Source organism: Patella vulgata, chromosome 1, assembly GCF_932274485.2.
Source record: "Patella vulgata chromosome 1, xgPatVulg1.2, whole genome shotgun sequence".
Taxonomy (NCBI): Eukaryota; Metazoa; Mollusca; class Gastropoda; family Patellidae; genus Patella; species Patella vulgata.
This window is the reverse complement of record NC_065879.2, coordinates 44,352,816-44,380,045: the sequence shown is the minus strand read 5'-3', so window position 1 is coordinate 44,380,045 and position 27,230 is coordinate 44,352,816. Positions and strand designations below refer to the sequence as shown.

At 35.5% G+C, this 27,230-nt stretch overlaps 2 protein-coding genes across 4 annotated transcripts in view; one reads left to right on the top strand and one right to left on the bottom strand.

Moving 5' to 3' along the window:
* Window positions 1-21,854, bottom strand: LOC126819913 (deoxyhypusine synthase). The gene is made up of 9 exons (XM_050548049.2): window positions 21,822-21,854; window positions 17,603-17,814; window positions 15,988-16,152; window positions 14,730-14,948; window positions 11,262-11,348; window positions 9,180-9,285; window positions 7,683-7,786; window positions 6,201-6,326; window positions 1-5,756 (listed from the first exon to the last, which is right to left on the bottom strand). The coding sequence occupies exons 2-9, from the start codon at window positions 17,798-17,800 to the stop codon at window positions 5,658-5,660; spliced, it is 1,104 nt and encodes a 367-aa protein (XP_050404006.1). The 5' UTR covers window positions 17,801-17,814; window positions 21,822-21,854; the 3' UTR covers window positions 1-5,657.
* A 613-nt stretch (window positions 21,855-22,467) lies between these two features.
* Window positions 22,468-27,230, top strand: part of LOC126819719 (protein SCAI) — a 43,963-nt gene continuing 39,200 nt past the window's right edge. For all 3 annotated transcript variants that reach the window (XM_050547936.1, XM_050547927.1, XM_050547944.2), the window contains exons 1-2: window positions 22,468-22,580; window positions 24,393-24,488. In XM_050547936.1, the coding sequence (XP_050403893.1) occupies window positions 22,483-22,580; window positions 24,393-24,488 (194 nt within the window). In that variant the 5' untranslated portion in view covers window positions 22,468-22,482. The remainder of the gene's footprint in view (window positions 22,581-24,392; window positions 24,489-27,230) is intronic.

Sequence of the window (27,230 nt, the reverse complement as noted above, 5' to 3'; positions counted from 1 at the left end):
TTAAAATCTAATATGTTTTAATAGATAATATGTCCATCTTATAATATACATTAACAATAATTTGTAATTTATAAAAAAGCTCACATTCAGCAACAAATGGTACAAAAGCTGGGAGAACAAGCCAACAGTGAGGATGATGTACCCCACCGAAATCCCAAAATAAATAGATGACACATATTAATTAATCACACATTTATTTTTTTTCAAAAGTTTCAAGCAATTAAACTGATTATCGACTATACATTAAGTTTCATCACTCTCTATCAGATAGAATCAAAGTTATCTTGTCCCAAAGCATCGACCATTAAGAGTAGGACGTAGTGCTGCTGTCCAGGCAAATTTTCCCTCATAGCACACTGTATGGTGTATGCCCGTCTTCATTAGCCCAGATCGGAGCAGAACAGAGGGACGTTAATCCCCATTTCATTTCATTTCATTTTAATTAAAAGCAGAGTTGTTATGTTTCAAAGTTTTGGCCAATCAAATTGCTTATAGCCTAAGCAGAAAATTCTCATCATCAAACTTAGTCAAGGTAATGATATAATGAATCTATGCTCAGAGTTTCATCACTTTCACTTAATTATTACCAAAGTTATCGTGTCCCAAAGCATCAACCAATCAGATTGCTTATCTCTGCTTACCGTAAGCAGACAATGTTTATCATTGATCTCCATCAAGACATTGACCTAATGAACACCTACACCACGTAGGAACATTCTAGCTCAATAAGAAGGAGAGTTATTGTGTTCCAAAGTCTCAGCCAATCAAATAGCTTACCCTGAACAGAAAATGCTCATTATCGGACTTCGTCAAGGTATTGATGTAATGAAACTATACACCAAGTTTCATCACTTCATCACTTAATTGGAACTAAAGTTATCGTGTTCCAAAGCGATCAAATTGCTTATCTCTGCTTACCCTAAGTAGAAAATGCTCATCTTTGAACTCCATCATTGACCTAATAAACACCTACACCAAGTTTGAACCTTCTAGCTCAATTAGAACAGACGGACCAACAGACAGACGAACCCATTTTAATAGTCCCCTGCTTTCTTCGAAAGGTGGGGGACAAATATCACATTTATTTCTATTCTTGACCAACATCAAATTTTTGTTTTGAAAAATTATTGGCTTACTGTGTGTAGATAGTGGAACACTAAATCAGTTATATTATATCAACCCTGGTTTTATCTAAAAACATATGGTTCTCAACACCTGATTATCATCCTACTAAACAAATTGACAAACTTGAGATGGCCATAATTTCTAAATGTCAGCATTGGTCAATAAATTTTATGCTTTTTTTTAACAAAGACTAACGTTACTTATTTTAATAAGTTATGGTCTGGATTCTGGAAGTCTATATATGCCTATTGGTCTGGAAAAATGTGCCTTTTCAAAACCACTCATTCTCTTTGTACATCAAACCGTCGGGTGAATAGCTGTGAACTACTCAAGGATTCTATATTAAATTTGAGCCTAGGGTGGTTTGAGATGGTCTAGGAAGCATTAGTTTCAGACATTCTTGAAAATGAGCAATAAAACTCAATATAAAAAACAACACATTTCTCTAGTCAATATTTACATGCACCAAGTGATATAGAGTGTAATTTACATTATTACAAGCCCTACTTCTATAATAGTTCAAAGCAAAGGCATAAGGACCATTATAGGTTTTCTAGAAAAAATGAACGTGATTGTATATTTTCTTGTATGATAAATGTGACTACATGCCCTTTGATTATGCATTAAGAAAAAAAAACAACTACTTTGAAGCACATCAAAAACACACCAGTGATACGCCCACATTTTGCAAGAAATGGATAGAGAACAAGCTAAAAACAAAAACGATTTTTTGTACAATCAGGTACCATAATCCAGAAAGTTATGGTCTGAAATGCGCAAATATAGACAGGGACTAAGATTTTGGGAATATAAAGATATACTCAGCCAAATTAAAAACTTGACACTGATGAATTTCAACAAATTTTTTTTTCTGGTAAGTCAAATAAATTTTAAAGTGTTTCTAACGATAGTAAGTAGTAAGAAGCCTTTAATTTCATAAAATTGTAAAGTCACGTGGATCACGTGACTTTTGAGCATATAAAGATGAAAAACCTGAAAAACACGTGCAAACACAAACTCGTGAGGTCAATCAATGCAAGTTTGCTTAAACTGAACACGCACACGTAACTTGAACTGGAAAAACAAATTAAAATTGTTATTTTCATCTTTGTTAGAAAATGCCGCGCCTTTCAAATGTAGAACGTCTACGTGCTATAGGTAGGCTCTATGCTGGTCAGTCTGTGGTCACTGTTGCAAGAGCCTTTAATTGTTCACGCCAGACAATAATTAATCTTAGAATGCGTGTGCTTCAAACTGGAACTACTGCCGACTGCCCAATGGCCGGAGCGCCACGTGTGACGTCACTGCAGGAAGATCAAGCAATATGATTACGTCATCTTAGAAACAGATTTGTCACTGCAACCTCCACAAGTAGAGAGATGTTTGGTGGAAGGGTAACTGCACAAACTGTTCAAAATCGCTTGCAGGCTGCTGGTCTTCGACTCGAGCTCGGATGCCCTATAATGGACCAGTATTGACACCAACTTGTGTGGGCCACAAGACACATAAGATTTACTCAAAGACAGAGGAATTCGGTTGTCTTTAGTGACGAATCTCGATTCACTTTGAGATTTGCCGATGGCAGGGCCCGAGTGTACCACAGACGAGGTGAACGTTACGCTCAAGTATGCGTCAGAGAAGTTGACCGATTTGGTGGCAGCAGCGTCATGGTTTGGGGTTCTTTTTGTGCACATGGACGTTCTCCTCTTGTTGTTGTCCAAGGGAACTTAAATGCTGTCCAGTACAGGGATCAGATTTTGCAACCTGTTCTTCTTCCGTTTATGCAGAGACATGGGCCTGGACTAACGTTTCAACAAGACAATGCTTGACCCCATACAGCAATTGCTACCCAGAATTTTTTAAGAAATGCTGGTGTCCAAGTCCTGGATTGGCCGTTGCTTAGCCCCGACCTTAATCCTATTGAACACATCTGGGATGAACTGGGTCGACGTGTTCGTCAGCAAGTGAATCCACCACTGACGTTGCGGGACCTTCAACATGCTCTTGCTGAGCAGTGGCGACGTCTTCCTCGGGTAGTGTTTACTAATGTTCTGAGATCCATGAGAAGACGTTGTGTGGCAGTACGAGGTGGCAGTACGAGGCGCTAGAGGAGGCCACAACCGTTACTAAACACTTTATTCCGATTGTTCTCCAAGTCTGTGAATTTCATTTTGGGGGGTACTGTGACATCACGAACGTTATCAATGTCAAGGACTTTCGGCGAGACGTATTCTTGCTTTCTGTTGATGTCAAGGTCGTCTGTGCACAACATAACACTAAAATAGTTGCCTTAAACCAAATATTAAAAATCTAGTCCCAAAAATCCTGAGTGTCAAGTTTTTAATTTGGCTGAGTATATTTTTTAAGTTTCATCAAAATCGGATAAAAGTTGTGACCTTTAGAGGGTCCATAACCTTTGTATTTACATACTTATACACAATTTGCGTACAAAGAGCGGTCATTTTGTCGGGCAGTTTCATTTCAATTTTCACAAAATTCACATTCAACCTTCATTATGGTGGAATGGTGATATATCTAAACGGTTTTTAAAATGGGAAAAAAAATTGTGACCTCTAGAGAATCCACAAGCTAAAAATGCGATTTTTCGACCAATCAGGGGCCATAATCCAGGAAGTTACGTTCGGATATGTGTGATTATCATAAGGAACCAAGATCTTTATGATAAAAACATATATTTAAAGTTTCATCCAAATTAGATAAAAACTGTGGCCTCTAGAGGATCCACAACCTTGATATACTATATTTTTACACTATTTGAGTACACTTGGCGGCCATTTTGTCTGTCAGTTTTAGTCCGATTTTCACGAAATTCAAACTCAACCATCATTAGTGTATAACTGTGATATATTCTCACTTTTTTTTAAAACAGATAAAAATTGTGACCTATATAGGGACCACAAGTTCAAAACGCGATTTTTCGTACAATCAAGGGCCATAATCCATGACGTTATGGTCTGATACATGCCAATATCGAAAGGAACCGAGATCTGTGGGAGATAGACCTATATTTTAAGTTTCGTCAAAATCGGATAAAAATAGTGACCTGTAGAGTGTCCAGAAACAAATTGTGAACGCACGGACGGACGGACGGACAGGGGCGACGACAATATACGTCCACATGAAAATGTGGGCGTATAAAAACAATTTACATTTCAACAAAGTATATGATAAATAAACATACCACTGATAAAATGATAATTCCAAGTTAATATTATTTAAGCAGCGTTTACACGATACAATCAATCCATTCAATTGTCGGATGCAACTGTCGCATCCTACCAACTAATCAGACAAATGGTCAGATGGACGGCTTATTGCATGGATAGGATCAGTTCTATTCTCATCCAACCAACTCATGCAATGGCCAATCAAAGTACGTTATATTAGACAACGTCATACGCCGTATGACGTCATATCTGACTTGGCAACCAGAATTCCTGATTAATAAGATGTCTTCTTCTGTCGCTTCGAGGTCTTTGATCTCCTCTAAAATGGATCTAAACCTATCCAGGACTGAATTCGAATATATAATAACTCTGTATGGGAAGCAAAGTCTTTGTGGAACCCGCGGCATAAAGACGGGGATAAGAAGTGTCGTCTTACTGCCAATTTATTCAGTTACTAAGAAGGAATAAATGTTGCCATACAACGAATAGAACCATTGTATCGTGTAAACAGTCGTCCAATATGTTGCATATGACGGTTGTATGGATTGGTTGTATCGTGTACACGTCTGGAATAATTGCCATTTGACAAACTTTATCTATATCAAAGTTGCTTGCAAAAGACATTGCACAAAGTTACATACTTTCGGTAATTAACTCAGGTGTATTATAAAATCAGAGTAAAATGTGATGATGAGACGGATGCAAAACGATACTGCTCAGTGTAAAATAATTAACTTAAAGAGTATGTAAATAACTAATAGTTAAAGTTTTGGAAATGTAAATTATGTTGAGGAGATGGCTGTACACTTTTTCGTTCAATATGGTAATATGGAAACCATATTTTTATTTCTTCAATTACTGCTTTATATATAACATATCAATTTTTTTAAAAAGAATGAACCTTTTTTAAATGTTCCTCACTTTGTTGGACTATTACTAAAAGGCTGTATTAGTGGGATCTGACACAGCAGTGTCTTATAACAAAACTAGTAGAATTATATGGGACAACAATCACTGGTTTATTACACAAAAGCATGCCATTTCATATTCAGTAAGCATGCTGTTATTTTTGTCTTCATTAGCCCAGATGGGGCAGAAAAGTAGGGTGTTAAATCCCATTTCATTTCATTTCTTATACTTATCAAGTACACTTGCAGTTATTGTCATCTAATATAATTGTACATCATGTTGTTATGTGGCTAAATGTCACTATCATACTATAGGGATTAATGTCTTATAATATATCATATCTGTATCTGGAATTCCAACTCTGCTCCACTTTTAAGACCAATTTATATCACTCCTGCAACTGGCCTTAATAGTTGGATTGCAATTTATTGTTTTTCACGGTAGATCTTCATGTAAACTTTTGTATTCTTTTTCTCTCTTAGCAAATGTCTGTGCTACAAGTAATGGAAATATTAGGGTTGCTTCACCATAAACCTACAAATAATAATCAAACAGGAAAATAATATTTAGAAATTAAAATTTCTTATATTAGAAATGGAAACGGAAAAAAAAGATTATCTCTAACAAAAATCTGGTTTATATCTCAAATAAGGACACAATTAGTTTTAGATGTCTATAATGTTAAGTCAATAATATAACATCCCCTGTGTTTTAAAATTGTATTATTTTGAGAACCTCTGTTGGTTGTTACTTTTATAGTTAACTGTTTGGAAATCTTTTATGTTTTAAATGGGATCTGGGCCCTGGGCAGTTTAATTATTCTTGTGGGGGAAAAAGAACAAATTGCAAGAATCTATCTGAGTTCAATGTGAACTCTTGTATACACTAAGTAAAGGAATACAGTTCAATGTCACTACCAACATATTGTGTGGTTCTTTTTTGTACCTTTGTAATTATATTATTACTTAACAATCTCACCTTGACTGGATTAGCTTCTTTTCGTATTTTACCCCAGGATATAGCTTCATCTGGCCTAGCACCGGAATCACTGCCATCAAATTCTGATGCTGTATTTACAAACACTGAAAAATCAGCTCCATTTCTCTGCAAGAAATTATAAATAGAAAATCATTGAACTTAAAATTCAAATTAATTTATTCATATGTAAAAAGACTGGTTGCCAGGCAACAAAATATACATCCAATTAAACTAAATTCAATTAATTTATTCATACATAAAAATACTGGTAGCCAGACGAAGAAGCATACATCCAAAGCTGCAAGTTGTCAGAGCTATCTTTAAAGATTTTTGCATTGTGATACTTCAGATAAATAAAGACAGATTACCAGGCAACCAAACATACGGCCACAACAAGAGTTGTTGCATATTTTATCTATTGTCAGTTTAAATGAAACATTTATAATACACTAAAATCTGACTAAACATACATTATGCAAGAGCATTAACAAAACAAGACCATAATTGACTCTCCGTGGCATCGGATACTCAAGATTTTAAATAGATTAAAATGGTTCGCCATTGAGAGTAACCTAATCAACTCTCGATGCCACCTTATGTGTCGGATTATCACCGGATTTGAATCTGATCTGCTGCTCAACGCTCACTGATGATTAAATAAAAAATGTATAATTGAGACTATGTTTTTTATCGTACCGACTTCAGTAATGATGATCGAGGCTAGGCCAAAAAATCAATCGCTAATATCTTGGTTCAGAGTAGAGTAATTTGACTGAAATTTTCAGCATATTCCCTTTACATTATCTAGTTTTTAACTATTATAGTGAGAACTGCCAGCTCTTTATCTGATCTTCCATAATGTATCATTAGAATTTGTTTGGTTTTTAGTTCTGCCCCATGGTAACATTTATTATATGAAACATTTAATATCATGGATTTAGCTGTTCAAGTTATCAAAATTCATTGAAAATCAATATACTTGTTTGTCTCAAAACCTTAAACTCTGTGTATCAATCTAAAGTCAATTGGATGATAACTTTGGTCTCTAGAAGATTTTTCAAAGTGATCAAGGGCCACAACTCTGGCAGTAATTATCTGAAACCATTGAAAATTACTATGCTTCTTTGTCTCATGACCTTAAACATTATGTATAAATTTAAAATCAATCAGATATTAACATTAGCCTCTAGAGCGTCCACAAGATTTTTCAAAGGGATCAAGGGCCATAACTCTGGCATTAATTATCAGAAATTGCTGAAAATCAATAGGATTCTTCGTTTCATGACCTTAAACACTGTGTATCAATTTAAAGTCAATCGGATTTGAACTTTAACCTAAGAGTGTCCACAAGTAATTGTGGACGCCGGACCAATGGACGGACGGACGGACGGACGGGTGCGACGACAACATACAACCACAATTTGGTAAGATTACATGTATGGTGATGTGTAACTACTCCCCTTACCAGTATTAAAGACTTACCATAAGATTGGCATTACATGTATGATGTTTAACTACACCTCCACCTAATATTATCATACCAGTATTTATAGCATACACAGCCTGATTATTAATTCTTCGTATATCTACAAAATATAATAATTTATATAACATAAGCAACTAATTGGGGTATATGTAACATTTAAAAGATAAATCAGGTAAACGGTAGATAAATTTTTTCAGTTCACTACTCCATTAATACAATTAGATTATACAAACCAGCGGCTGCCAGGCAGGATACACCCACATTTTGCAAGAGATGGATAGAGAACAAGCTAAAAACAAACAGGATTTTTTGTACAATCAGGGGCAATAATCCAGAAAGTTATGGTCTGAAATGCGCAAATATCAAAAGGGACTGAGATCTTTGGGATATAAAGATATGATTTAAGTTTCATCAGAATCGGACAAAAATTGTGACCCCTAGAGGGTTGACAACCTTCGTATTGCATACTTTTACACTATTTACATTTCAAGTTTCATAAAAATCAAAAGAAAATGGTGACCTCTAGAGGGTCCACAACATTGATATACCATATTTTTACACTATTTGAGTACAAGGAGCGGCCATTTTGTCTGTCAACTTTGGTCCGATATTTACAAAATTCGAACTCAACTATCCTTTGGGTGTAATGGTGCTATAATAATACGTTTTTTTAAATCGGATAAAAATTATGACCTCTATAGGGTCCACAAGCTAAAAATCTGATTTTTCGTACAATCAGGGGCCATAATTCAGGAAGTTACGGTCAGATATGCGTGAGATCTTTGGGTTATAAACTTACATTTCCAATTTCAACATCTTGCATAAAAGTTGTGACCTCTATTTGGTTCACAACCTTGATGTACCATATTTTTACCCTATTTGAGAACGAGGGGCGGCCGTTTTGTCTGTCAGTTTTGGGCCGATTTTCACAAAATTTGAACTCAGCTGTCTTTAGGGTGTAACGGTAATATAGTAATTACAGTTTTTTAAATCGGATAAAAATTATGACCTCTATAGGGTCCACAAGCTAAAAACGCGATTTTTCGTACAATCAAGGGCTATAATTCAGGAAGTTACAAACCGATATGTGCGAATATCGAAAGGAACCATGATCTTTGGGTTATAAACATGCATTTCAGGTTTCATCAAAATCAGATCAAAATTGTGACCTCTACAGTGTCCACAAGTTAAAAACGTGATTTTTTTCGTACAATCAGGGGCCATAATCCATGAAGTTATGGTCCAATACATGCTAATATCGAAAGGAACCGAGATCGTAGGGAGATAAAGCTATATTTCAAGTTTCGTTGAAATTGGATAAAAATTGTGACCTGTAGAGTGTCCACAAACAAATTGTGGACGGACGGACAAACAGGGGCGACGACAATATACGTCCACATGAAAATGTGGGCTTATAAAAAGAAAACCCAGAAGAATTTGGTTGATTAATTTAGTTATAGGTTTATCTGGTAACATAAATAATATTTGCTTACCTTCTACTACGTCTATAACAAGACCTGGATTTTTATAGGAATGAAAATAAATCATATCACCAATAGATCCATCAGTTATAGCTGGACTAAATACTGGTATATTATTCTAAAATATCAAATAACAAAATCAATAATAGATAGATCTGTTTTAACTGGACTAAATACTGGTTAAACAAGCCAACATTGAGGCTGACGTCCCCCGCCGAAATCCCAAAATAAATAGATGACACATTAAATAAACGCACATTTATTTTTTTCAAAAGTATCAAGCAATCAAACTGATTATAAACTAAACACTAAGTTTCATCACTCTCTATCAGATAGAATCAAAGTTATCTTGTCCCAAAGCATTGACCAATGAAATTGCTTAGCTCTGCTTAGCTTTAGCTTGAAATGTTAATCATTGAACTCAGTCAAGACAATGACCTAATGAACATCTACATCAAGTTTAAACATTCTACCTCAATTAAAAGCAGAGTTATTATGTTCAAAAGTCTTGACCAATCAAATTGCTTATCGCTCCTTAGCCTAAGCAGAAAATTCTCATCATCAACTTAGTCAAGGTAATGATATGATGAATCTATACTCGGAGTTTCATCATTCTCACTTAATTATAACCAAAGTTATCGTGCCCCAAAGCATGAACCAATCAGATTGCTTATCTCTGCTTACCGTAAGCAGAGGATGTTTATCACCAAACTCCATCAAGGCATTCACTTAATGAACGCCTACACCAAGTTTGAACATTCTACCTCAATTATAAGGACAGTTATTGTGTTCCAAAGTCTCAATCAATCAAAATGCTAATTGCTCTGCTTACCCTGAGCAGAAAATGTTCATTATCGAACTTAATCAAGGTATTGATGTGATAAAACTATACACCAAGTTTCCTCACTCTCACTTAATTTGAACTAAAGTGATCGCATCCCAAAGCATCAACCAATCAAATTGCTTCTCTTACCAGAAAATTCTCATCTTCGAACTCAATCAAGGCATTGACCTAATAAACACCTACACCAAGTTTGAACATTCTTGCTCAATAAGAAGGAGAGATATTGTGTCCAAAAATGTGTGACGGACAGATAGACGAATGGACAGACGGACAGACAGACAGAAAGACAGACACAGACAGATAGATAAGACACAGACAGACAGATAGACACACAGACCCATTTTAATAGTCCCCTGCTTTCTTCGAAAGGTGGGGGACAATAACCATATCAATAATATTTCATCTGTAATAGCTAGACTGGTATATTATTCTAAATTATTAAGACTTATTAAAGATGCATTAGTTAAGAGTTTTATAAAGAGTTGGCCATTCTTGCTATAATAATTCAAAAATAGATGATAAAAAAGAAAATGTTGAAAATTTCAGTCAAATTATTTTGTTCTGAACGGAATTGTCATTGTTGGAAGTTTGGACTAGAAATAGGCATAAATTGTGTCTGCACCGTCCATGAGAATTGGCAATCGTTTGATTGACAGACGATAACTCCACCCACATATTCTCGATTATCAAGTATGATGCTCAATGGCTATGGTAGGCTCGCTTCCGGTAGTGACATCAGTGACTAACGGTAAAGGTTAGCTTGGTCCACCATTTATTGATTTAATTTTAAAAAGACGACTGTTTAAATCCAAACTGTATCCAACCATCCGTGGGTCTACAGAGGGAGGGAGATTTGTATTTTTGTGTTTTCATTTTGTCAAAGGATCAATACTTTTCATACTGGGCTAAATGACTTCACATAAACATCACATTTCAAGGCAATACATTTATTTCATCATATCGTTCATAGCAATGTATGATTATCCAGTATCATTTATGACCTTTAGTAACATTTATCAGGGTTGTGTACTTGATAAATGAGTCTTAACCACATTCTGGATTCATTCAATTATTTTTATGGAGCTAGTTTCTGTAACCAGGTAAAAACATGGAAATAAAAACAGATTTTGCAGCTCTTTTTAAGTTACGATTGATTATCTGAGAGCCAAAATATTTTTAAAATGGCCTATAACCATTTTATTAGTCTATTAGGTCTTCATATCCGGTTCAGTGAACATAAACATACTTACTTTATACGCCCAGTAATAGACAGAATCTTCATTATCAATTTCTTTACCTAACCGTGCTATCATCTTAGATGGTGTCCACAATGTGCCCTATAAAATTATATATAATATTAGCATATAGGGCCATGTTCTTTCAAATTCCCAAAATATTACAGGCCATGTTTCAGTTAAAAGAAAAAGATAGTTTGCCATTCAACGAAACATACACCCACAGCATCTATATCGTCCGGGCAGTCAACAAGAGTTGTCGCATATTTTTACTTTTTTTGGTTAAAACCATTAGAATTTGTTTGGTTTTTATAAAGTTCTGCCCCATGCTAACGCTAAGTATACAAAACTTTTAATATCATGGATTTAGCTGTTCAAGTCATAAAGATTCATTGATAATCAATATACTTGTTCGTCTCAAGACCTTAAGTGATTAAGGGCCATAACTCTGGCAGTAATTATCGGAAATCGCTGAAAATCAATAGGCTTCTTCGTCTCATGACCTTAAACACTGTGTATAAATTTAAAGTCAATCGGATATTAACTTTAGCCTCTTTAGTGTCCACAAGATGATCAATTGATCAAGGGCCATAACTCTGGCAGTAATTATCGGAAATCGCTGAAAATCAATAGGATTCTTCGTCTCATGATCTTAAACACTGTGTATAAATTTAAAGTCAATCGAATGGATAATAACTTTAGCCTCTAGAGTTTCCACAAGATTTTTCAAAGTGATCAAGGGCCATAACTCTGACATTAATTATCGGAAATCGCTGAAAATCAAATGGCTTCTTCGTCTCATGACTTTAAACACTGTGTATAAATTCAAAGTCAATCGGATATTAACTTTGACCTCTAGAGCGTTCACAAGATTTAATGAAGTGATCAAGGGCCATAACTCAGCAGTAATTATCGAAAATCGTTGAAAATCAATAGGCTTTTTCGTCTCATGACCTTAAACACTATGTATAAATTTAAAGTCAATCAGATATTAACTTTTACCTCTAGAGCGTCCACAAGACTTTTTGAAGTGATCAAGGGCCATAATTCTGGCAGTAATTATCGAAAATCGCTGAAAATCAATAGGATTCTTCGTCTCATGACCTTAAACACTGTGTATCAATTTAAAGTCAATCGGATATTGTCGGATATCAGGGTTTCACACATCATGATAATCACAACCTGTGGCTGCCTGGCAGGATACGCCCCCATTTTTCAAGAGATGGATAGAGAACAAGCTAAACAAAAAGCGATTTTTTGTACTGTCAGGGGCCATAATGCAGGAAGTTATGATCCGATATGCGCAAATATCGGCAGCAACCAAGATCTTTCGGTTATAAACATACATTTCAAGTTTCATCAAAATTGGATCAAAAATGTGCGCTCTAGAGGGTTCACAACCTAGATATACCAGATGTTTACACTATTTGCGTAGACGGGCGGCCATTTTGTCTGGCAGTTTTGGTCCGATTTTCATGACATTCGAACTCAGCTAACAATATGGTGAAACGGTGATATATTCAAACGTTTTTATTAATCAGAATAAAATTGTGACCTCCATAGGGTCCACAAGATAAAAAACATGATTTTTGTAAAGTCAGGGGCCATAATTCAGGAAGTTACGGTCCGATATGCGCGAATATCGAAAGGAACCAAGATCTTTGGGTTATAAACTTACATTTCAAATTTCAACAAAATCAGATAAAAATTGTGACCTCTATAGGGTCCACAAGCTAAAAACGCGATTTTTTGTACAATCAGGGGCCATAATCCATGAAGTTACGGTCCGATACATGCCAATATCGAAAGGAACCGAGATCTTAGGGAGATAAACCTATATTTCAAGTTTCGTTGAAATCGGATAAACATTGTGACCTGTAGAGTGTCCACAAACAATTGTGGACGGACGTCCAGACGGACAGGGGCGACGACAATATACGTCCACATGAAAATGTGGCGTATAAAAATGTTATCTATCGTTTGATTGGTTCTATATTAAAATCCCCTGGAAACTAAGGTGCGGATTCACCAATGAAGTGAGCCGTAGCAATGGAAAATCCCCCGGCTGTTTGAAGTCAGAGCGGTATTTTCCCGCGAGCGTCTCCCATACATAAACGTTAATTTCGGTTACATTTTGATAATTTTTTTAGCCTGAATCTTTGCAGATATTGAGATTGATATTAAACTATTACAATACAATTGCTAGTAATATATTTATATAAAATAGTAATTCCTGCTAAAGTCATGTGACCTGCAACCCCCACTTCTTACAGGTCCATTAGCTAAAAATGTGATTTTCCGAAAAATCAGGGGCCATAATCCAGAAAGTTACGTTCGGATATGCGCGATTATTGAAAGAAACCACGATCTTTGTAATGTAAACATAAATTTAGAGTTTCATGAAAATCGGATCAAAATTGTGGTCTCTAGAGGGATCACAACCTTGATATACCATATATTTGTACTATTTGCGTAAAAGTGGCTGCCATTTTGTCCAGCAGTTTTGGTTCAATTTTCACGAAATTCGAAATCAAACATCATTTGGGTGCAACGATGATATATTTAAAAAAATTTTTTAAAAATTGGTTAAATATTGTGACATCTAAAGGGACCACAAGCTAAAAATGCAATTTTGCCTAAAATCAAGGGTCATAATTCAGGAAGTTACGATCCGATATGCTTGAATATCGACAGGAACTGGGTTATAAACATGTATTTCAAGTTTCATTAAAATCGGATCAAAATTGTGACCTCTAGTGGGTTCACCTCGATATACCATACATTCGGATATGCACAATTATCGAAAGGAACCAAGATCTTTGTGATATAAACACAAATTTAAAGTTTCATCAAAACTCTAGAGGTTCCACAACCTTGATATATCATATATTTGCACTATTTGCGTACAAGGGGCAGCCATTTTGTCCGATTTTCACGACATTTGAACTCACCTATGTAACAGTGATATAATAGAACGGTGTTTTAAATCGGATAAAAATTGTGGCCTCTAGAGGATTCACAAAAAACATGATTTTTCGTACAATCAGGGGCCATAATCCAAGAAGTTACGGTCCAATATGCACGAATATCGACAGGAACCATGATCTTTGGGTAATAAACATACATTTTAAGTTTTATCAAAATCGGATCAAATTTGTGAACTCTAGAGCGTCCACAAGCTAAAAACATCACTTTTCGTACAATCAGGGGCCATGCAGTGTGCTATGAGGGAAATTTTGCCCAGACAGTGGCACTATGGCCTACTCATATATCGAATTCCAACTGTCAAGGGATCTTTTACGTGCACGCAAATGTATACATGGGACCTCAGTTTTTCGTCCCATCCGAATGACTAGTCAGCTGTCCTTGTCAGGTCTCCCATCCTGCACCACTGACAAGGAGAAACCACGCCATAAATAGTCAGTATAATCATGAAAATTGCAGAACAATGCTTTACATTATATACTTGATACTGTTTATTACCTGTTCTTTCTGTTCCTGTATCATCTGATCTAATATAGGCATCAACCAATCTTCAAATTTACAATAATTATTATTAGGTACCAATAAATTACCAATTCTATTAATACCCTGTTCTCGTAACTTTCGACCTGATAGATGAAAGTCACCAAGGTACGTTTCACCTATACATTTAATAAAATCTTCTTCTATACCTCCAGCAGTTGTAACAATACAATCTACCTACATATATAAATAATTATACATCACAATGCAGCATATTAACCTCCACTCCACACAAAATAGGTCATTTTGGGTCTAAATGGTTCAATTTTATTTCAATACTTTGCATGCATGTACATGTAGGGTAGGTTTTTTAAGCAGTGACAGGAAACTGGTTGACCCATAGCAAACCCACGAGTTTGGGCTGGCAACCCTACTGCTCGAAATCACACCACTTGACTCAATGACAGACACTATGATCTAGTGCATGTGTTAAACCATTCGGCCATGCAACCCCCTCAACAAATAAGCCTTTATGATGTAGCTTAAACTTTAAAGATACATTAGTTAAGAGTTTAATAAAGAGTTGGTCATTCTTGCTATAATAATTCAAAAATAGATGATAAAAAAGGAAAATATTGAAAATTTCATTCAAATCACATCAGTCTCAGCCAAGTTATCATTGTTTGTAGTTTTGACAAGATGTGTGCACAGTGGTAACCAAAGCACTGGTATAATTGGGACTAAGCCTCGCTTTCCCATTTTTAAATTAAATTTTTAAATGGCGAATCGTTTTAATCTAGTTAAAATCTTGAGTATCCGATGCCATCAAGAGTCGATTATGGTCTTGTTTTGTTAATAAATGTCTAATTAATAGTTTATATAACATTTCAGGGCCTAAAGAAAGACCTGCAATAGGCAGATTTAGCTCTTGCATAGTGTATGTTTAATAAACTGATCCTTCTGTGTGAATAAGATTTTTAAATCTGGTAAAACTATACATAATATTACTTCTTATTTATTGATTTTATCACCCTCTTGATAAAAACTGATCTTCATATGACTAATGCCTAAACCTCAACATAACACATGTGGTTTATACAGCCCATTAAACTGTTTTGACAAAATTACAATAGAATTACAATAGAGTTTCATTAAACAATACCGGTTCCCACTTATGATAGATCCCAATCAAAATAGACATATGTCTAGCTATTGCAGGAGATCTCACTCTTGTGAAAAATTATGATATATATCCAGATATTTTTAAAAAACTTACCATATTGTGCTGAACTAGATATTTAAATATTTCTCGTACTCCAGCAGAAATCAGATTAGACGTATAACTTAAAAAGATGGTACAGTTACTCTTTTTACGTTGACAAGGATTCACACTGATTTCTGCTTGTTTTTCACTTGGAATTGGTTTCATCTTCATATCTATCTGAAATAAGTAGGAAAATGGATCTATCTTTCAAGAACTCTGCCCTGTATATTGTTTATAAGAAGGACCAACAGCCAAACAGGGATGATGAAGATATTCTGCCACAGAATCAAAACATGCAAAAATTATAACTAACCTACTTTTTTTTAAAAACACAAAACAACTACAGTTGAACTTGTATTAAGCAAGCACCCAAGGGAAATTTAAAAATGCTTGCTTAATGGAGGTGCTCTTTGACTAGAGTTATCCAATATTGCCCCAAGAACAAAAAATAAAGATATAGATTGCATATATTTTTTTATTCATGTAGTATAACAATAACAATACATGTACATTTTATCTAGTTGTGAATTCAAAGTAGTCGCGTATACATGTTTGTTTAGTAATACTGGATCTCTGGTCCCCCATTATTTCTTTTACTTTCATCATACTGAATCATAGCGTCTAAAAGCGTTTCAAAATGCCGTGAATTTGAGTATTTCCCACCCCAACTATTTAAGCGATTACGCGACCACTTAATACAATCTCGGTGCTTTTTGTGCTGACATAAATTAATTACGCTTGGGTGCATTGGGAGCGAACATCAATACTTGCATCAATAAATTTGACCATCGCTGAATCTTGCGCCGAACGAAAATTCTTTACTCAAATCTCGAACGTAACTTCTGTAAACTTGTCATTTTGTACCAACCTTCGATACTACTGTCTACCATTGTGATGCATTCGATAATATTTATCCATTTTTGTGAAGAAAATCGATGAATTAATTTTATTTTATCAAAAAAAGAACATGAACAAAAAACCATCACTGATTTTATCACCGATTTACAGGGGGTGTAACTCTGTATGTAATATTATAGGGGGCGCTAAAATGTCTGTTTAACAACAAAGTGGCAATGGAAAAGAGATACTAGATGATCGTGACAAAACTCGGTACTTTCATTTTATTCAATCAGTATCAAATAATGTGTCGTTACGCATGAAAACAATGATCAGGTTAGTCGCTTAATAAAACAAAAGATTAATAAACAGATAATCCCGGGTGGATTGTTATTTTTACATTTCTTTTTATCTGATCAGTGGGGGGCCAGTTAATTAACTACTACTCACGAGATTAGCGGGAGTGTTACAAAGAAAGAACAACAAGATGGTATGATTAAACAATGGCCATTGAATGGGCGATGTTTTGTTGAATTTATTAGTAAAATAGTGACCGCTGGCCGCGTTTGAGGAGTGACCGTTGAAACAGTAGAATTTTTACGGCGAGAATTAATCGTGATGCCCGTTGCACGCATTGAACAAGTGCGTGTTTAGTAGGGGTTAAATTACTTAAAAATCACTCGGGGGGATTTTTTGGTGCTCGTTGAAGCAAGTGTTTGCTGATTAGGAGTGGACGCCCGAGCAAGTTCTACTGTATTTAAACAAAATTTCATAAAACAAAAATTGTTACCATTTTGTTAATCTCTTCCACTGCTAGACCAAAATTTGTTGCTTGAAATCCAGATCTTTTATAGCTATCAAGTAATTTTTCCAAATTAATACCTTCATTAAAATCATATCCTCTGACAGTCTCCGATCCATCAGGCATTGTACCGCTACCAACCAGAACAGCATCTGTTGCTATTGCTGGTGCTTTATATTGTTCCATTTTCTCTGCTAAACCTGAAATAAAACAAAGCACCAGTTGAACTAGACAATTGATGTTATGAAAAAATAAACTATTATTTAGTACTTTTTTTTTAGATGTAAATAACTTATAAAACAGGAAGGAAGGCATGGCAAATCGAGGTCCTGTGTACCATGAAAAAATAAACTATTATTTTAGTACATTTTTTTAGATATAAATAACTTATAAAACAGGACGGAGGGCATGGCAAAACGAGGTCCTGTGTACCGTTGAAATTCAAAATAAGAGTAGGCTGTAGTGCAGCTATGCAGGCCAAATTTCCCTCATAGGACTGTCTGGCGTAAGACTGTCTTCATTGACTGTCTTCAGTTTTGTCCAGTAAAATTGACTGGGACGTGATTTCAGTTTCGCTAAGGATTCAATAGACAGTCCCTGAACGTACAGGTCTCATTACACTCGGCCTACGTTCAGAGCTGAACTATGACAGTGCATGCAGTGCAGTGCCCTGCATGGATTGGCCTATGTAGTGGGGTACCAAGCTGATTGGGACCATGGCTGATTGGGCCAAAAGTCAAAGCTGATTGAGGCCAAAAGTCAAAGCTGATTGGGACCACATTCCAGGCTGATTGGGACCACCACTAGGCTGATTCGGACCACACGATAAAAAATACTAGAAACTGAGGTTTTGATATTTAATTAAGTTTAAAGGAGTTTTATCTAGGCTATAGCGTGACTATAATTATGTGCTTTTATGTAGGCCTATGTTATTTATGTTTATATTCCATCTTTTTATGTCACAGTTACTATAATAACAGAGATTATCTCATTAATCTTATGTAAAATATCATACGTTTTATGCAACTTAAACAGACCATTTTTATTTTATTTTATAAACTTCATAGGATGTTTCGGAATCCATTATAGCCTATATATTGTGTGTAATTATACGTAGAAATACTGTTTAAACCAATTTATGCTAATTTCAATAAGTCATACAAATTTGAAAACTAATACTAGCAATACAGTAGCAGTTTAGTGGGAAGTTCTTCCCTTTATTTAATACAAAACATATCGTTTGGTAGATGATCTCGTCTGCTTCTGGATTGGTAGATGTCATCGTTTGGGGTTAGTGTTTAGGTGCCAGGCCCGTCTTATCGTGGCCTCCCCTTACTCCACTGTCCCACTCTCTGGGTTTGGTATCAGTTTTATTTGCGGAATAGTGTTTAGGTGCCAAGTTCGTCTGACCGTAACCCCCCCTTACTCCACTATCCTGCTAGTTTGGTAGATGTCATCTTTGTGGGGTTTGTGTTTAGGTGCCAGGCCCGTCTTATCAAGACCTCCCCTTACTCCACTATCCCACTCTGTAGGTTTGGTGTCTGTTTTTGGTGGAATAGTGTTTAGATGCCGAGTCCGTCTGATCGTGACTTCCCCTTACTCCACTATCCTGCCAGTTTGGTATAAATCCCCTATGTAGTTTAGTGTTTAGATGCCGGGCCCGTCTAACCGTGACCCCCTCTTACTTCACTATTATACTTAGTCCAACTGTGTCCATTAGGGCGTGGATTTGTTCGAAGATTTGCAGTTTCAGATCTGGTCTAAGGAAGAGTAGGTTCTTAGTGTTGAATGGTATGTTGTTGGTCTCCATTGTTCTTACTAGTTCCCTTCTCTCTTCCTCGTATACCTCGCAGTCTACCAGGACATGGTTGGCGGTACATTCTTCTCCGCACTCACAGATGATGACTTGGTGTTTGTAGTCTCGCAGCCGCTCTTTCACCCTTAGCTTCGATATAAGTCTACAAATATCTCTTCTAGGGTGATTGAGTGTTGTCTTTGTGTAGATCTTGTCATCCAGCCGGAATCTGTATGTGTCAAGTTCAACGAGATTTAATTCCCAGATTGAATTGACGTGTCTTTTGACCATACTGTAGATTTCCGTGGTGCTGTAGTCTATGGTGCGGAGTAGTGCTGTGTCCTTGAGACCTTCATTGGCGAGTCGATCTGCCTCCTCGTTTCCTCTAATGTTGACATGTGATGGAATCCACACGAGTTCTACTTTGCTTCCCTTCTCTAAAACCCTCTGGTACAGCTGCCTGATTTCCCAAATGACTTCTGGTCTTGAGTCCGAGTTGTCATTTTGGATTGAAATCAGACTGCTCAGAGAGTCGCTTGGAATGACGAACTTATTAGTCTTTTGATGGGAAATCCATGATATAGCGTCACGAATGGCCACAAGCTCTGCAGTGTACACCGAACAGTTATTGGGCAGTTTCCTGCTTATTCCCTGTTTCCCGTTTGGCAGGTATATTCCAAACGAGCTGGTGCCCCTTTCAGGATTGAGTGAGCCATCCGTGTACACATGGTCCCAGTCATCAGACGGCCAGTTGTCTTCCAGGTGTTCTAGAGAGAAAGCACGTGCAGCAGTGGGGTTGTTTTTCTTGTCGGTTTTCTGTAGTAGATCTAGATTAACCGGCGGTATAGGGAGCGTCCAAGGGGCGATCACTGGGGGGTCGTGTTCATTTATCACGAGCTCCCCCAGTCGCAGTTCCTTGATTGTTTCCCTGATACCCTGGCCAAAGCTTTTCTTTCTAGGATCTCTCACATATCTTGTATTTTTTAGACTGACAAAGGTTGGGGATCTTTCGCCCAGTTGCGAGATCTTAGCCCAGTACCTTGTCGCTAGTTCTTTTCTTCTTAGGGATAGGGGCAACTCCCCGACTTCCTGCAGTAGTGCCTCTCTCTCAGTCCCTTGCCCTACGCCAGTCGCAATACACAGAGCTTTGTATTGGATGGTGTCAAGCTTCCTTAAGAGTAATGGCGCGCAGTTCATGAAGGCCAGAGAGCCGTAGTCTAATACAGATCGTATTAGAGCACGATACACCATCATTAGTGTGACTCTGTTGGCCCCCCAAGTGCTGCCTGTTATTTTCCTCAGTTTTATACTATAAAGTGTGATTTAATTAACTTTGTTTAATGTGTATTACTAAGAAAATTTTACACATTTGTCAACCAATTTAGTGTATTGCATTCAACACTTGTCTAGATCAGGAAGGTCTCTGTCTCGGCTACTAATAAAATATTGGTTTGTAAAGTAATTGAATCGCCACCAAATGTCTCGTTATATGAAATAAAATGATATTTACTAATTAAAATATTATACAAAGAACATTTTGTCTGTCATTTTTTCAACTTCACTCATTACAAAATATCGCATTCGTTGCAGTAATTATATGAGGCTATTTGATATTTGGTTACAATTTTTAATACTGGGTAGTATTTATTGTCATGCAAACATATTTAAAACATACTCGTCATTGGTCTGATCATGGTCCGAATCAGCCAAGAATCTGGTCCCAATGAGCCAAGAATGTGAAGCATCTTCTCTGTGATTTAGCTCATTTGTATTGAAGCCGTCATTCACTAATTACACTATTATTTGTGACTAATTACACTATTTATTGTCATAGTTGTCTTATTATCAAAAATATGCAAACATATTTTAAATACTCGCTTCATTTAAGTAATGGTCTGAATGAGCCTTGTCGTGGTCCCAATCAGCCAAAAATCTGGTCCCAGTCAGCCAAGAATCTGGTCCCAATCAGCCACAAATCTGGTCCCAGTCAGCCACAAATCTGGTCCCAGTCAGCCAGGTCCCAATCAGCCATGGTCCCAATCAGCCAATTACCTGTATTCTTGGCTTCTACATGATAGTTAACACAAAATAAATAATTTATTATCAATAATATCATACCGGTTATCTTTTTCTTTTTACAAATGACAATCAAGCCATAATTATAATAACAAGTTTAAGTGTTGACCGCACGTCAGGATAATTTCATAATAGTTGTGAAATCAATATTATTTATTTTATAGCAGCAGACGAATTTACTTCTATTAGCTATTTCTTTCTTTGCCTATGTCTTTTATAATATTAATCTAAATGTCAGTATTTGCAAGTATGAAATATTAAACAGTATTACTGATACGACATGAATAGGACAAATGTCAAAAGTCAACAAAAAATATTTACAAACTCAAAACTTACTCTTAGTCTTATTTTGTTTACAAGCAAAGAACACGTGCTTCCGGTATTTCAAGGCATGCGTAGTTCAACTGGCATTCGGTAGTATTCGGTTTTGTTAAAAATGAAACAAAGAACAAATTAACATATCAAATCAACAATAAAAACGTATAGACTGCGTAATCAATGGTCTTAGATGTTAACATGATTCTTAAAGATTATTAGAATAATTATTAATCTATTTTTTCGTTATGATATAGCATTCTAGGTTTTAATTATCTGAAGATTGGTTACCGGTAGTTTTCGCGTATTAGGCCCACCGATATCATTTAATTAATGCCATTATCTAAATTAATTAGGATTTTATTTCATTTCATTTCCGAATATACATGTAATAATATAGACTATAATTCAGGGTGTAGAAATTTTATGTGGTGGTCCGTTTGGATGAACGAAGACGGCCTTTTTAAAAAATTGTGCTTTTAACACAGATATTGGATTTTAATTACTTATATTTTAATTACAGAAAAATTCCATGTCAAAGTAAACGATGCCAATTCATTTACAGTGCTAATGATAAAGCTTTTATTGCCTCAATATAAACATTTTCTCTGGTAGTGATTAAATCGATTAAATGAAATAAGCCATTTTGGTATCGAGGCTATAGTGCAACCAGAAAACAAACATGTCGGTCGACGGAACATTGGATGAAAGTGAAAGAAAAGTTGTGAATGAATTCTGCCATTTATTAGAAAAATCAAAGCAGTTATTTAATGGTTTACGGTAATCAATATATGCTTGATTGATATTTCTAAATTTAACAACGTTATGTTCTTATTTCAATGAAAAATAAGGCAACCGGTTCGCATTTTCTTGACGTTCAAAAAACTATATTTTGTATTATTTTTTTTTTCTCAATCTCATTCTGTTATCTGCCAATTTCTGATTTTGATGAAAAGAAATCAGTTTGAAAGTGTACTGGTTACAGCTATAAATATATACTAGTTTGCAACCAACATTGCATTAATTAAGGCCATAATGATAATCAATTACAATGTGATTGACTGGAAATTGTGTCAATATTTTATTGTCAATCTCAATGACTCAAGGATTCAATTTCAAATCAATCAAGGCAAGCTATCTAGATTCAAATTGTTGACATCAAGCTTACAATTTGATGATCACAAAGTTCCAGTTGCCTACATGTACATGTATGCATGTATTTTGTTGCAGTCAAACACATGTACCAGCCTCCAGTCCAATTTTAAAAGTAGCTAAGTCTAACTCAATATCATCCAAAGTCTTACACAAATTATTTATCAATTCAAATCAACATTGATGTTGTGATCTTAGTCTTACCAGCAAAAGATAAGCTTCTGATATCAAATATTTTTAGACAAAATAAACATTTTACCATTTCAGCATCATTTGTAACAAGTGACCAGAAACAACGAGTTTAGATATTCCACAACTCTTGACAAATGGTGACACCATATCTTATCTGATCATGAAGAGCATGTGCAATAGACTGGAATAACCAGATGCTAGAAATTGACATTCGGTTGAGACTCATGCCATATTTCGCTGGACATAACTGATTTGAAATTAGAGTCAAAATGGAAACAATTGAATGTAAATCAGTTTATATGCAATCAGATTACATTATCATGTGTTGCGACCCATTTGGGTCAATTTCTAGGCCCCAAATATTAGCGATTTAGCTCCTTTAATTAGAGTTTGAGAAAGTGGGATTTTATTTATTAAAGGAGCTAAATCGCTAATATTTGGGACATAGAAATTGACAGAAATGGATCGCAACGCATATAATAATGTAATATGAATGTATATAAACTGATTTACATTCAATCATTTCTGTTTTTACTATAATTTCTAATGGGTTATATAAAGTCTGTCATTGAGTCGACTGGCGTGGTTTCGAATCCCCGGTTGTACGTGGCAAGGAGTAGGGTCGCCTGTCCAGCCTCGTGGGTTTTCTCCAGGTCCTCCGGTTTCCTCCCACTGCTAAAGACCCTTACGCGCAAGCGAATTATGTAAATAAAATTAAACCATATGTTAGTCCTGAAATGACCTAGTTTGTGTCGAGTGGACGTTAAACCCCATTTCTCTCTCTCTCTCTCTCTAATCAGTTATGTTCGGCGAAATACGCCAGAAATCTCAATCGGATGGCAATCTCTAGCGTCTGGTTATTCAAATTTACATGATAGTATTTATTGCACATGCTCTCCAGATAAGAATATGGCGTCACCGTTTGACATGACTTGTGGAATATGTCTGACCTCGTTCTTCGAGTCCCTTGTTACAAATAGCGCTGAAATGCATTATGGTACACGATTCGTGTACCAATGATAAAGTATTTATTTTGTCTTAAATATTGGATATTAGAAGCCCATCTTTTCCCGGTAAGATTACAACGTCAATGTTGATTTGACTTGACAAATAATTCTTGTTTTCAATGTCGAAGATTTTGGATGATATTGGGTTAGAGACTTAGCTACCGTACTTTAATTATCCAAATGGAAATGTCATTATTTCCAATTATCTTATTCCTTTTTTATTTATTTTTTTTTTTAACAGAGATTTACCACAGTATGGTCACAAACAATGGCAATCTTATTTTGGAAGAACATTTGATGTCTATACAAAATTATGGAAATTTCAACAACAGCACAGGTATAGCATTTTACTTTTTGGGTGTGATACTTTGATTTATTTGATTAAATATCAGGGCCTCATTTTTATAAAAAGTGCACGTGTAAAAAAAAAAGCACTCGCTGTAAACTTGCGAGAGTGCTTTCAAACACACTTTTAAAAATTTTGTGAACAGTAATTCTGCGGCATCTGGTAAAGATATTTGCTATTAATTCACTAAACCCAATAACTGAATGACACTCCGGTTTTTGAATAATTAAACACGGTTACTGTTTTGAGTCATAATGATCAACACAGAACTAAAATATGACTTACATGTAGTTTCATTGCTGCGTGCCAAAAACACTGACCTCGCTGTTCTGCTAATTACATTGTATATCCATCAGTCAATCAAAAATTTGTCTAGAATTATACTCGGTGACAAGTCGTGTGAATTACATCGTCAAGAAATTCTTGAAGATAAATAAAGTGATACGGTTTCCTCTGTCATTGTGCAAAATTGTGTAGATTATTATATAAAAAGGGATTATAAATTCTTTCCAGCTAATTTGGGTTTGTGAAACCTTTTCTCAAACAAGCAAATGTATATATATTTTCAATGCTATTTTAGCAATTAACTAATTGAGACTCCGTTACAAACAAACATCATGTCGACATGGTTATTGTCATTGGGTACCATATTGTATGTGATAAGATTTTTGTCTTGAAAAATTGTAGATTTTTTTATCATATTTTGGCAAGCGCTTTTTATTCACGAACGGATTTTTTTTTTTGCGAGAACATTGCAATTGCGAGCGCTGATGCGCTTGACAAAAATAAAGCCCTGAATTATAATGTAATGTAATCCATTAATCATTGGCTGCTAATCTGCTATCAAATCCAAATTTTAAATTATATACAATGAACTTTTACACATTACATCATTACTGGCAATTTAAGTTAATCTAAATTAACCATCCATACAGCACAATACCATCTATCATAAATCACTCTGCGATGCACACAAGGGTATATCACATGGTCAATTATGCGCCATATACATGTGTATATATATACATTATGAGTATATACATGTGTTCTTACGCGATATCAACAACATGTAGGTGGAAACGGGCGTAAAATCTCCGTAAAATATACAAACATGTACATCTATTGTTTTCGAAATCACTTCGATGGAGTTGTTTCACACACGTGTACAAGACATGAACATGTCATATATTTATACAATTGCCACTAGTGTGTTGTTTCTCATCTACACCTCATTATAATTCACTGATTTTGGGTACACATTCTAAATTATTCCATGCTCAATTATTTTTCTACATCTAACTTCCCGTATTCCTACTGCCTGTACATGTACCCTTTGCAATCTATTATGAGTTTATACATGTACGTTTACATGTAAAATCTAGATATCAGTAGCTCAAAAGTTGTACATGTACAAGAAGTGTGTGTGTGTGTGAAAAAGCTTTATTTAACATCTGCTTCCACTGAAGTGATATCGCAGACAAAATTGTACAAGAAGGTCTATACGTGTCGCATACGTATTTTAAAATTAATATGAGTACAAAGTATCGACAAATAAGAAAAAAAATAGATTAAGAAAAATAGATAAATGAATAAAAACTGAAATTATATGGCATTCTGAAGGTATGATCATATAGTTGATCGAAATATGGTTTTACTTTATTACTTCGATATTAAAAATTAAAACGATTCTTAAAACGGCGTTTATGTTTTATTTGAGTACAACAAATTATGACAACAGGTAGATATTGATAATTAAAACGCGTTGTTTTATTTGACTTTTGTCTAACGAATTACGATACCATTTACGACATCCAAACCTTTAACATTGGAGTCCTGTAAATTGGTCTGGGTGACCTATTTACGGCAAATATACAAATTTAAAGACCGTAGAATTGTAAAATGTATAACAACTTCTAAATATAAATAAACAAAATACCAATATTTCTTTCTTTAAACTTAAACTAATTTGGCATGATAGGGTCTACTACGGCACACAAAAATAAATTATGCCGTGGCAGACATGGTTTGTGTCGGCTTTTACCAAAGCTTTGCCGTTTGCCGTGGTAAATTTCGAGCGCTGAGTTTGTGTACAGAGAAGGACGAAGGGGATTAAATACGACTGGGCGGCTTTCTACGATTTTTTCTTTGTGCTGGGCCTTGTCTACAAGATTGCTATCTATTTAATAGCGGTGGGTGTTTTCTTGTTTTAGACGCAGTTTCCATGCATATTTGATCTTCTCTTTTGCTAAGCTTGCAAATTGCTGACAACTGTATTCTAAATTGTCCAATTGATTTAGTGACAACACCTCCTTCGCTAGTTTGTCGGCTTGTTTGTTGCTGAAAATATTGACACGGGAAGGGATCTATGCAAGGATCACCTCCCTCCCACTGGTTTTAATCTTTTGGTTTAGGTCCCTAACTTCGTGGATTAAGTCTGCCTCCCTAAGAAAACACCCTTTTTCACAATAAGAAAGTGTTAATATAATTACACACACACTTTATTATTTCGTAATTTAGTAAAAATTGTTGAGCTTGATCACGTTGCATAGTGCTTTATTAATGAAAAATAAATAAATTAAAACGATGGGCCTTAAAGTAGCTAAGTCTCTAACTCAGTATCAACCAAAGTCTTTGACATCGAAAACACGAATTATTTGTCAATGTAAATCAACATTAGTGTTGTTATCGTATCTTGAAAAGATGAGTTTCTGATATCCAATATTTAAGACAAAA